Raw genomic sequence first — 13,115 nt, 5'->3', positions numbered from 1 at the left:
GCATTTTCCGATCGCTTTCAAACTTTATACATAGTCATAATGCGATCGTAATAACCGCACTGCATTCAGCGCTAAGAAAATTTCGAAATGTTTCGTGTAACACGTATAATACAATATACAAGTTGGTAAAATCGATTTACGATTGGTATCGATAAGTGAGAAAATACTTTCTTGAATTACTGTAAATCACTCAGCACGTGGCGCACAGTCAATCACGAAAGGGGTAAAGTTTTTTTCCATATGCACAGGGTTGGAGGAAGTTTCATAGTCGTGTCTGGGTCACTATGCTTGGCAATAACCGATAAACTTTTCGCGCGATGGCGCAAGTAGAGAAGAAAAAGGGCCTTTCCCTCTGTGTAGTCGTGTGTTCAGCAAGATATATGAGACACGACGTCCCCTGTATCTATTTCCATGTTATTGTTACACCATGGCCCAGTCGCGCTCGCAGTGGCCTCCATTTTTCTTTCCACCCTCCGTCGCGTTCTTCAAGGGGTTGGTCGATGCGTTCGAATAAAAATATTAGCTCAAAGTTCATTCTTTCTGGTATAGAAGTTAAGAAAATATTTTAATTCTATTGGTATGCAAAATTTCTTTTGTCAAACCTTTCACAGATTGTTAACTAATTAAATTATATATTTTTGTTTCCAATAAAACTGGTTTTAAAGTTTAATGCGTCGTGTCTTATGTATAAAACATCAAAAGATACGCGTTGTTTCTATTGTAAACGATAGATGAAAGTTTCAAAAATTTCATGAAAAATCAATTCTAAAAAAATTATGCCTGCTATTTTATATTTTTCGTATGAAAAACAGGTTTGTTATATTTTTTTAAATATCCGCATTTATATAATATTATGCGAAATATTATAACAATTGCGAAGTAGAAATGATACAGAAATTGTGCTATCGTACTCAAAACAGTCGATCCATTCTTATTGTTAGATTTACATGAATCTATCCTTCCCTTTTCCATGAAATTTTGCAAACTCGTGATATTGATATGCATGCGTGGTTTCAAGGAACGGAATCTAGGTTAACGCTTTCCGTGATTTATGCTTTGTCCGTTGTGCCATCGGTCAGTGTTGAGATTCCGCAAGGCCATTTTATGGATTCGTAGCTGACTGTGTTGATTGACACTTCCAAAAATCGTACTCGCAATTTGTTTCCTTCCGATGACATTATACAGAAAAATGACAATTATATTCTAACATATAATTTACCTACTTCTCGTTCTTTGACTATTCATAGACGTTTCCGTTAAATATTTTTAAAGCTATGACGTATTTCAATGGAAAAATCTCGCGACGAGCTATATTCACCGTTCCAAAGCATAAAAATCTTTTTGTTTCGTTGAATATTTATTTCTGCATTTCGATCCTAACATTTTTAACTCGTCCAGTGTATATCTTAAAATAATTCTTCCAACATTGAATTTTTTTAATTAATTAAAGCCATTGTTTGTTTGAACCCAGAAACCTGCCAAGCTACACTCGTCGTCTCAATCCAAATAATTCGAACGTTTTTCTATGTTTCGATGATTTTCTACCTTCGCAACTTTGCCTCAGTTTTTCCAACACACCCAGTGTATATCTTAATAACAAATTCCCCAAGGAGCATTTTTCTCGTCACCGCGTACAGCCATAGCGGATCGTCGAGCGGCAAGTTTTTCCCAGTCGAAGGAGCGTAACACCGGTCGAGAAATCGATGGTCGTAGCCGCCTCTGGCTCTTCAGCTTCCCTTCTTTGCCTCTTTCTCTCCTTTCGACCATCCTTCGATTCTCTCTCGTTGACCGAAGGCTTCCCTCTTCTTATTCGTCTTCTTCTCTTCGTCTCACTTTATTTCTCCCTTTCGCCAATTTACGAGCGTCTGGAAGTGCTCGCGCGGCTGAAAACCGGGCAGCCAGGAGAAGAGCAGCCAGCATCGCGTCGAACAGAGGCTCGTTTCTCGATATTCGTTGACTACCGGGAATTCGACGCTCATGCACGGTCACTTCGGTATTCGCCGTATGAAACAAGTATCCGGGGAATATTGTGCTGCTTGTAAGCGGCGAATTTTTAGCAACTTCGTCGAGGGGTCGAGGGGTCGTCACGTCGCGGTTCACTGGTATTCCGAAAGTATCATGCCCGGTTGGACACGTACAATCGAGTATAGAAGTTTCGACGCAACCATCTTCAGTCTACGAGGCTTTCCATTTAGTTTAGATGGTATTTTCGGAAAGTATGATGGATTGTTTCTATTATTAGGTTATTTTGTAAGCGTAGATTTTCTTAGAGCCGAGCTTAGCAACGGGTTATCCAAATATATCATACATAGATAATTTTAACACATTGTTGACCGGCAATATTACCGACAATTTATCTCATGTTACCGGCTATTATTTCGTAATTGCATGTGCAAGTAAAGAAATATAAATAAACTTTGATCAATTTTATTTATTATTCAACTTTTAATATTTCTTTTTCCTATGATAAACAATGTAACAATCATCTACGTGTAATAGTACACAACAGCTTTTGCAAATATATCTAGTTTAACCGTGTTTTCCCTTTGAAGGACATACTCTACACGCTCTAGTCGGATTTGTTTTTCTGCCAGTGACTATTTTTTCTAAGACGTCGTTTCTCAGTTGTCCGGAAAGCCTGAAGGGCGCGTCATTATAAGGAGCTGTTTTAGAAATTCGAGAAGCGTCAGGTGCAATGCTGCATTCTTTGGAATCCACAGTTATCCATTCTCTAGCTACTTCCAGTAGAAATTTTCTGTATCTTGTTTTATTTTTTGGCAGATAGGTACAGTACGTTTTATATGCATTGAACAAGGTGCAGTTTATCAGAAAAAGTGCTAATTTTTTCGATCACTTTAAAGTTTTTCGTAAAATACTGCTGTTCGCCAAAAACTGACCTGCACGATCTACCCCTTTCATGCGCTTATTGTATTGTAATATGCACGTAGGTTTAATGATATTTTGCTGGTCTAATATCAAACTCACTATCTTCTGATACAGTATCATTTTCCAAGTCACCACAATTTGATTCACAATCACTCGGACTATCAAATAAAACATCGGCGTAATTCATCGAAAGATTCTTCGTTGCTACGTTCCGTCATCGTTGACATTTTTTTTACAACAAAGGACAACTTGACGGGTCTTATAAGCGAGAGACACAGCTTGAGGTATGCTGACCAACAATTGCACTGTATCATCTCCGATAGCGTGCTAAGAAAACGACGCTGATGCGAAAAAGAGAGCGCATCACGAGTTTACTCGTAGCCGGTTGGCAACGTTTGGCCATGAAAACCAGAGTTACCTCGTGGCCAGTCAACAATGTGTTAAGATAAAGTAGAAATAAATAGATTAGGTTTAGGTTACTTTATTTAGGCACTTAGCCCTGAATTGGCTTTTACATTAGAATCGGTTATAGATGATTTTAATAAAGATGATATATTATAAATAAAATAGTATACAAAGCCATATTTCCATTTGAATAAAAGTTAGCATTCATTTTGTCAAAAACACTTGAGTACCTGTAAAATTTTTTTACCGGTAAAAATCGTCATAATACAAGCTTTACAAAAAAAAAAAAAATAAAAAATTTGATAGAATAATAATTCTAATAATAAAATTTATTAATTGTTAATTCGTGTTTCTTCTCTTTGTCTTCGCTACAACTCTTGTCGTTCTCAAAGTCGTCCGAAAAGTTTCTTTCGTTTTATAAGGGAATAATGGAAGCACAATAGTTTTCGTTTTATATTATTTTATCGAATTACGTACGATTCATTTTATTTTATCAAAATAAAGATCACAACGTCCGACAGATTAGGTTTTATGTTCGTATAAAGATGCGTCGTTGTAAAAGACGTGTCTCTAAAAGAAAGACACTCTTCGGACAGCCTAATACATTTGCAAAATATAATGTTTTATGAAAATCTACTTTTTCACGTTCTAATAATAAACGTAGAAGCGTCGTCATACTTATGATACAACTTGTGTCGAAATATAAAGTCATGCAGAATGACTGGACATTGTTTTGTATGGCATTGGGAATTGGGTTAATCAATCGACCGAATGTTCCGTAACCGAAACAATTCAAGTACTGCGTCTTACTTTGTCGAATGTCGGGGGTTCATCGATCGTCGATGACACGGTTGCAAGTCGATTTTGGACACGTCAGAGGGTAGATAGCGCTCCATCGATCCCCGGAACGCAGAAAGCGCGCTGGTCCAAGACAATTTCCGGCGATCGACGGCTTCCACACGGCTTCGTCCTTCGATTAGGAATAAAAGGCTTCCCGATACTCTAGACTTTCTTCACGGAGTCTCGAATCAGTGCAAGAATTTTCTTCTTTCCGACTAAAGATATTTATTCCTCGATATGCTTACATCTCTTTAATTTTCAAACTATTGCATCTTTTTTTAAATTATCTATATTCATGGTCATGTAGTTATTTCTCATATAACTAGAAAAATAAATCTGAAACCACGCTTTTGCGTATTAATCGTCATGTTTGTTTCCAGAATCGTTTCTCAAAAAGTATTTATCAACACCATATATACACGCATACGTATAAACATCGTTGTTTAGCCACAAATATATTTGTGTTTGCATAACAGAGTATAGAGGAAAAATTTGTGATCGACATTCAGGAAATGTAACGTAGAAGAAATTGTAAAATTTTAACCGATAGTATTCATCAACCGGTATAATTATTGAATATATTTGTATATTTACATAAATGAATGTATTCTTTCATAATTGCATAAAATTACATAAATCGCGTTTATAGATTTGCTTAAAAATAATTTTTAAAATTTATTCACCTCGTTCTTTATTCAATTACGAAAATGTACGTTTGCGCGAGTTAATTTTTTCACGCGCTAGTAGGTCAATAATATGTTAAGTAGCGAGAGAAATACGCGATGTATGTAAGTAAATATGTTTGCTCGCGGTGTCGAGCTCGATACGCGTTAACTATACTACTATACGTAAGGCAACAGTGTATGATAATAACGGTGCCAGTGGCTGGTGCGGTGTCTAGCCTAGCACCAGCCTAACCTGACTCAACGTTGTAACGATGTATATTTATACAACAGCTGGGCGGCGAGGGAGGGGAGTGTGCCAGTCAGCTGATTGAAGCGCTGGAGGGGAAATAGTGGAGGGGAGAACGACCTTTATTTAAAGCGCTCGAGGAAGCCTTTCTTCGACTGGTAAACAGTCATCGAATGAACATGCGAGACACACATACGTGTTTACGTATGCTCGTGACTGAAATAATAACGTTGAATTTTTACGTTCCCCCACCTTCGCCTTCTTTCTTCATCAGAAGGTAGAAAAGAGGGGGAAGGAGAGAAGGAGATAGAAGAATGTTTCGCGAGTTTCGAGACGCCGCGCCGCGTCGGCGTATTAACATAATTAACTGGAATCCAGACGTTCCGCAGACACGATGCTTTTCTTTTTCCATCTATATACACTGTGTGCCATAATTACTCGAAAACTTTCGATTTTTATGTATTGTGTTATGAATTACGTTAATGCGGTGGGGAACGAAGTCGTCTTGAAACGATTTATTCTCTGCTTTTTCTTTAAACAAGCTGAGTTTATTCACTGGAAAAAGAGGTAAACGGTAGAAAACTAGTTCATTCTTCTTTCAACTAGATCGAATCAACGTGATAATAATTTCATTAAATAAAAGTTAAACTCTGAGAGTACAATAACTTTTAACTGTTCGATTTTATATACTTTTGATTAGATTTTGTCCGATTACATCTTCTATCTGTGACCTCTATAAGAATTGAAAGTTTTTTGATAATTTTAAAGTTACGAGTCATTGTCAAAAATATAATTGTTTATCGATAATAAAATACAAGTTATTTATTAAAGTCTTAATATATTTCTGAGTATATCGCTTACGTAATAAGGTTGATTTTTAATCGAGATGTAATCGCCATAGTTCTATAATTCTTCAGAACCTCGACGTCTGAAAGGTCAAGGCCTGCGAAGACCTTCACCGATGATTGTACGGTGGTTTGGAAAGAATGAAAGGAAAACAAATAGTACTATTGTTCCGTTACTACGAGCCTTACTATTATCGACTTTTCATTCATCGATCACTCCGTGTATATACGTATGTAACCTAAATATTCCATTGAAAATTCTCTGCTTCGTATCCTAAATAAAAAGCCTCGAAACAAAATCAAATATCCAGATTGCTACGCATTTAAAACTGAAATTTGAAATTTGAAACTTGAAATTTAAAACTGCAAAAGTGCACAAAGTACATATACGTGATATATAAAAATGTATGAAATATTCGAATCAGACATTCTACTTAATTTGCTATAATCATCGACAAGTAAAACGAATCTCAATTACATATGTCCATCGACGTATATCCACAGAAGACACAGACTTGCATAAAAATCCTAATCGTAATCTCTTTGAGAGAAAATTCAACCTAAGAAGCAGGAATCCGTCGTTCGTTTCTCGTCAAAACTTCCTGGCCATTGTTACGAGCTGCCATCAGTTTCCACGGCAAAAATGTTCACCTTCCTCCACCCTGTTCCCCATCTCTGTTATTCTTCTATCGCGAGCGTCTACCCGGCGAGGAAACGATCCATACGGCGGTGGCACGAAGTTAACGGTTCTAACGAAACGCTGATGCTCGTTTTCAGGGGACTGGCATGGAGAAGGAGAACTCCGCATCGGGCGGAGGTGGCGGGGGCGGTGGAGGTGGCGGAGGTGAAGCGGCGGCCACGGCGACTCCAGGCGCCACCTCCGCCTCCGAGAAACTGCAGGCGGACCAGGCCAATCCGTTGCTCGATCCGACTGCGCTCTTCGGTGGTAAGCCAATTTTTCTTCCCCCATTTTTTCCTCTTCCCTGTTTCTAGCTTCTCCTTCTGTTTCTTTTTTTCTTCCACGATATATATTTTTCTACATTTCTGTATCTCGTGCGCACGTTCTTCTTACCAAGATCTAGTTGTTACATATATAGATATGTACACTTTCGTTGATAAGTCACCAAACATTTACTTACTTTGGGCGAAGTGATTGATATTTGAGCGTACCTCTGACCAAGATCCACAGAAAGTTGACGAAATTTTGTACTAAAATTTTGGAAATTTCCAAAAATCCATAAAGTCGTATCTATTTATGTTGTCACAGTCGTTTTGCACAGAATAAGGATGTTTCTAATGACATGGATTATACGTAGATACTAACACGTTACTAGGCTTACAACGCGGGTCCTCTTGGTCCGAGTGGCTTAATTGACACGCGCGTCTTGGCAGATCGATAGGCCAGCAATAGACGAGCTAATTACACTAAAGTGGAATTCCTGGACGTGTTGAAATTTCAACGATTTATATGTCAGGCCGTGATCGATGGGTTTTCCTTTACAGTAGTTTTGGTGGATTAGGAGAATTGGATTATCGAGGATGTCTAAATCTTTAAAAATAATAGCAATTTTTATGTTTTGGCAAATAATCATGGGAGAGGATTTTTTTTTTAAATATGATAAACAATTTTTCTTGTCAAAATTAGGATATCTTTTATTTTGGGAAAGTTGTAGAATTCTGGATGTGTAATGGGAAGTTAATAAGATGCTACTGTTTGATTTTCTATAATTCATTGCACAAAGAGATAAACAGATTATCTAATAAATTCTTTAAGTTCACTTTTTCTTCATTGAAACTTTCTTCAGTCACGTACCAAAGGATTTCAGTGTTTTTTTTAGTTCGTACAAATCTAATAGAAATTTATTCGATCTCTACATAAATTATCATATCCAAGTGTCTAATTAACTCGTTTCAGATTCGTAAGCTGTTAAATGGAAAAACGAGTCGTTATTATTCATTATCGGGATTATAAATGTATTTTCGTTGGATAGAACGCAGGGAACGTCGAAGCATCTTTAAAGTTCTTTACAACTCTGTAACATCAGACTGTAAACACGAGCTATAACTCGAACGAGTAAGACGAAGAGAAATAATGAAATCACTGCGATTAATAACAACATGATCTATGCTGAAAAGCGTTGGATATTGAATGAGATTATCGACGTAATCCCTTTTGCTTGCTGCCGTACCAAGCTTCATTAATCAAGCTGTTTGCACTAATGCGAAATAGCATGGAGACGCTATATAAATTCTCTTTTGGGCACCGATCCTCGTTTATCTATAAACGAATAAATATTACTATAGTTGGTATACACTTGGTGTTTACAACAATCTGTATTTACGATGTTGAAGTATCAACAGGTTATCGAAATATCAACGTATTGCTCCGAAATCAACTCAATCCTCCAATTTTTATAATTTACGAATTTGTATTAATATTATCATACATTATACGTATTGCTAAACGTGGGAAATCTTCTAAAACTCTCGAGTATTTTCATACCAAATTTTATTAAAAATCAATTCGATAAATCCTCCAATTTTTGTAATTTACGAATTTGTATTAATATTATCATACATTATACGTATTGCTAAACGTGGGAAATCTTCTAAAACTCTCGAGTATTTTCATACCAAATTTTATTAAAAATCAATTCGATAAATCCTCCAATTTTTACAATTTACGAATTTGTATTAATATTATCATACATTATATGTATATATATATGTCGGGTTTGGAGTTAGATTCATGGGGGTGTAACGAATCTTCATTCGGACTAGCCATCGTTGTTGTACAATAGAGATTATATTTACTGGTATAAATATTGATTTTTACAAAGTTTGATAAACCGTGATGATTAAACACTCGTGATGTTAGTGACAATGTTCTTAGGTTCAATAACGAATCCACGGTCAACCTGGTAACTGTTTGTTAAACGTAGAATATATTTTGAAGCACAAAGTAACGTTTGCTGTGACGCTCGGTATAATAATGCACGTAAAGACGATGTGAAAACTGTCCAAGGTGATCGCAAGAATAAAAGACTGATGGAAATTTTTCTCTCCTTACGATCGCGTTTGTTCGTTGCATATTGCCCCGGGGATATCAACAAAATTCCAGCTGCCGTTGCTAGGCAGACCCGCGTAGAGCTAGCATTGCTCCTGCCCGGGGTTTGATTGTTAATATAACGTGTGTCCCGCAATACTGGCTCTTCTCTGTTAGGTAAAAACGTTCATCCCGTGACCGTGGCTACGTTCGGCGACCAGTTGTGTCACCTCGAGCCCAAGCCCACCGTCACAAATCTCGGGCAAATATAATAGGATTGAATCATAACAACTGTTTCTAAGTTTTACAATTTAAGTACAGCTATAATAAATAGTCTAGGCTAAAGTATTGGGGATCTTCCCAAAAATTCCAAAAGAAAGGCGCCAATGTCCCCTCATCTCCGGCATATATATACGAAAATACTCTAAAGTTTTGGAAGATTTCCCACGTTTAGCAAAATAGTTATATGATATAGGTAATCAGTAGATAATTTCGTCTAAATCATATAGATTACTTTAGATTGCACATATGTTTCAATAAGATAACCGTTGTATTAACCCTTTGCACTGGTATGTCGAGTGTGACTCGACATTAATTTTTATCTCAGGAGTTCCTTTGTCGAGTCGCAGCTTTTTTTGTGAAACGTGCGAAAGAAAAGCAGGATTGCATCCTGGAAATTGTTTCAAGATATATCTGTAGAGGTTGTTTAGTCGTGTTCAACTCACGTCGGAGATACCAATTTGTAGAGGTTTGTGTGTAGAGGATGGTTGGCCGGTGAGGCTTAATGGACGAGATTGCTCGTTGTTGAAACCGTCGAATATATTTAAAATGATAAATTAGTATACAGATAACGTTCGCAAAGACGCTCGTACTAAGACAGTGTAGAAGTCGTAAAATAGGATCGCTAATGACTCGTTAATTAGATCGCTGATAATTCGTTGATAACTGGTTGATAACTGATCGACAACTCCTTTCGTTGCGATCGCGTCCGTTTATTTATACTGGTCGGAGGAGAGTCGGAAAATTCAAATTCGTCTTTGTTCGACGGTTGCATGTAGCGGCGGCATTGTTTTGCTCGGAGTTTATTTTTACATTACGTGTATCCTAACGATCTTGATACTCCGAGGCAAAACAACAACGTGATTTGGATTGTCCGCTACATATCATACACTTAAAAATAACAAAATACAAGAATAGTGTGAATAAAGCTGGTATTTAAGTGAATTTCTTCCTTCCTTTATTCATTTAAATTATTATTATTTTTTAGTTAAAGTAAATTTCAAATAAAACACTTAAAAGCATTGGGAGCTGCTGCTAACGAAATTGAAATAAAATTCCCAATGCAAATGGCATATAATTTTCTGGCATATACGTGTACTGAATTTTCTTCAATTTTTAAACTAATGGAAAAATTGTGCCAAAACTTGTGTACCAGGGAGCTACTTCTTCATTCGAGTGAAAGTATCAAGTTCGTTCACAAGAAATCTGTTAGGTTTATGAATACTCTACTTTTAAAATCAGTTCAACGAACCCTTTACTCTATCATTCATAAAATGTACAGTATTAAGAGCCTGGAAAGTACGTCTCAAGTTCAAGGCCGAAACCTGGAGTACCTACTTATTTTAAAAAGCAACTCTCACTCCGTTTCAAGGCTGTCGAACTCTTTCCTCAACCCCCTATATTGTAACTTGAAACTTACCTAGGTATCCATATATTAAAAGTTTACTGCCATACTTCATTACTATATCATTATGCTAAACCGGATTAAACTATTCTTGGTGATTATTACTTCAGGTATTTCAAGTTAAAGCTATAAATTGTAATTAATCAAAATCTTTTCCTGTTATAAACAGGCGACATTCTCATTATAGGCAGTTAACCTGTTTAAACATTGTAGTCTAACAAACTATTGACTAACTAACTTATAAAATTAATCATAACGTTAGTATATTATATTTCCTTTAAAGGACATCTGCAAAAGCGTATTTCTGTTATTAACATTTAATAAACAGTAACTTTTCCCATAACCTACGTATCATTCAGTCCTGAAGGGGTTAAAGGATAGCCTTGAAATCTTTCACATGTGAAAATTTGGTAGAAAATTTTGCAAAAGAAGAGATGTATTTTGGCGAGCGATTGATAAAACGGAACTTTCCCCCATGATATGAAAACAATTAATTTGTCGGATAACTAAAGGTAACCTTGTAAAATCAACCTTGAAATCTTGCAGACGCCACGTATTATCAGCATAATCGACATCGCAAAGCCAGATTTCCGGTCGGAACAATTCTCGAATATGCGTTCTCGATATCGTGAATCACTGTAAATGCACACGTTCTCCCACACATTAATAACACAACTGTATAGGTATATACGATCATTCAACAGATTCTGCAAGTTCCTCGAAGTGTGTGTTTCTCATCGAGGAAAACGCAAACGGCGTACTACGAAACAGAGTCGGGAACGAACTTGCACAGACGTTATTTCTCCAAGTTTCAGACCTTGAACAAGCGTCGAGATCGTTCAACTTTCGCTCAGTTTTGATATACGGGCAAAACCGTATATCATACTTATTTCCATAACTTATTCGAAGAAAACGACGACCATTTGACAATTATTGTTTGCCACGTTGAAGCATTTTTCAATAGAAACTTATTACGAAACACATACGCCGCAGTGAATTATTAAGTTTCTTGTATTTTCAAGTGTTCTTTTGTGATCTTACTCTCCACGATTATCAAAAGTGTATTATAGCGTTTTGGTTGGCGGTAGGTAAGTTACACGAATAAATATGATAAGAATGTTCATTTACGTAATGTTTCTAAGATCACTGTCAATTATGTAGCCTAACAGTAGCCTACTTCTGGGATACAAGTGTTTTCAGTTCTGGGATACAATAGCGCGGAGTAAAATCGTCCTGTAATATCATTATCGTTCATAAATTACCGTTTAATCTTTTAGTAATAACAGGTAGAAATAAAAATTGTCGAACGAAAGGTGTAGAGCAAACGATTCTAAACAGAAGACAAAACAGTGGAAATGATTTTTACTTACGTTAACGCGAGAAATATGATGTAAGCCACGAAGATTGTGTACAGCTCATAAGACGCGGTGGATGGGCAATCGAACTTGATCACTCTCAATATTGTTCTTGTTAATTTAAACCAACTGCGTTTCCATATAATGCTCCGTATGCAGTTTTAGTCAGCTCATGCCAAAATCAGAAAAGAGATTTCTACTAAATACATGTGTTTAAATTTTTGAACTCGGTTTTTGTTATGTTATGTTCTTTACGAATGTTATTTAATAAATACAATTTTGATTACGCGTGTACGGTTTTCTACGTGTTTCCCATATACTTTACTCGCACGTTTAGAGCAAAACGGATATTTCTCGTGGGTGGGTTGTTCTTTCACCCGACTCTCTCTCGTTTCCGTTCATGCTCACCCAAGACCCCTTCTAACGCTATTTTTTCCAAAGGAGTCGAACCAGCCTTCGTATTTTATATATACACTTATATATATATATGTATATCTATATAACGCGTTCTTGAGGAAGGAGAGACCTGTTCGGCCACTTACCTTAATTAGCACTACTTGCACGTTTGCAATCGAGCCCTTCTCTACGCTCTCAGTAGGCGGTTAGCCTTTTCTCTTCGATTCGAGGATCCTTCTGACGTTGTTCTTTTTTTTGAATCCACGTCGTCGTCGAACGTGAACTGAACACGATTGAACACACTTTTGATACACACCACTTCGACACTGATTCAACCATATTTTAATTCGAGTATTTACTTTCGAACGGTAAAGAATAGTTACTTTTTGAGCACTGGTTTTAATTAGTTCATGAATCTTACGTTTCTGCTGCCATTAACTAATTAAAGTGTGTCCACTGTGAATCGTTTGAGTCCTTTAAAGGGATATAAACCTACAGATTCGCTTGTTTCAGGAAACTCAATTTAACATGGTTTGGAGGTGAGACCTTGAAAATTATCATAAGTGAAATTTCACTTCTTTCTTATCTTAAATATCAATAAGCTTCCTTCGTATTTTACTTTACTTTTGATACACGCCACTTTGACACTGATTCAACCATATTTTAATTCGAGTATTTATTTTCGAGCGGTGTCCACTGTGAATCGTTTGAGTTCTTTAAAGGGATATAAACCTACAGATTCGCTT

At 36.6% G+C, this 13,115-nt stretch overlaps 1 protein-coding gene across 22 annotated transcripts in view; it reads left to right on the top strand.

Moving 5' to 3' along the window:
- LOC126919367 (bromodomain adjacent to zinc finger domain protein 2B-like) overlaps positions 1-13,115 on the top strand; it is a 211,586-nt gene that overhangs the window by 143,985 nt on the left and 54,486 nt on the right. For all 22 annotated transcript variants that reach the window (XM_050728446.1, XM_050728452.1, XM_050728450.1 and 19 more), the window contains one exon: positions 6,666-6,834. In XM_050728446.1, the coding sequence (XP_050584403.1) occupies positions 6,675-6,834 (160 nt within the window). In that variant the 5' untranslated portion in view covers positions 6,666-6,674. The remainder of the gene's footprint in view (positions 1-6,665; positions 6,835-13,115) is intronic.

This window comes from Bombus affinis, chromosome 8 (genome assembly GCF_024516045.1).
Source record: "Bombus affinis isolate iyBomAffi1 chromosome 8, iyBomAffi1.2, whole genome shotgun sequence".
Classification (NCBI taxonomy): Eukaryota; Metazoa; Arthropoda; class Insecta; order Hymenoptera; family Apidae; genus Bombus; species Bombus affinis.
This window is presented reverse-complemented; position numbering and strand designations above follow the sequence as displayed.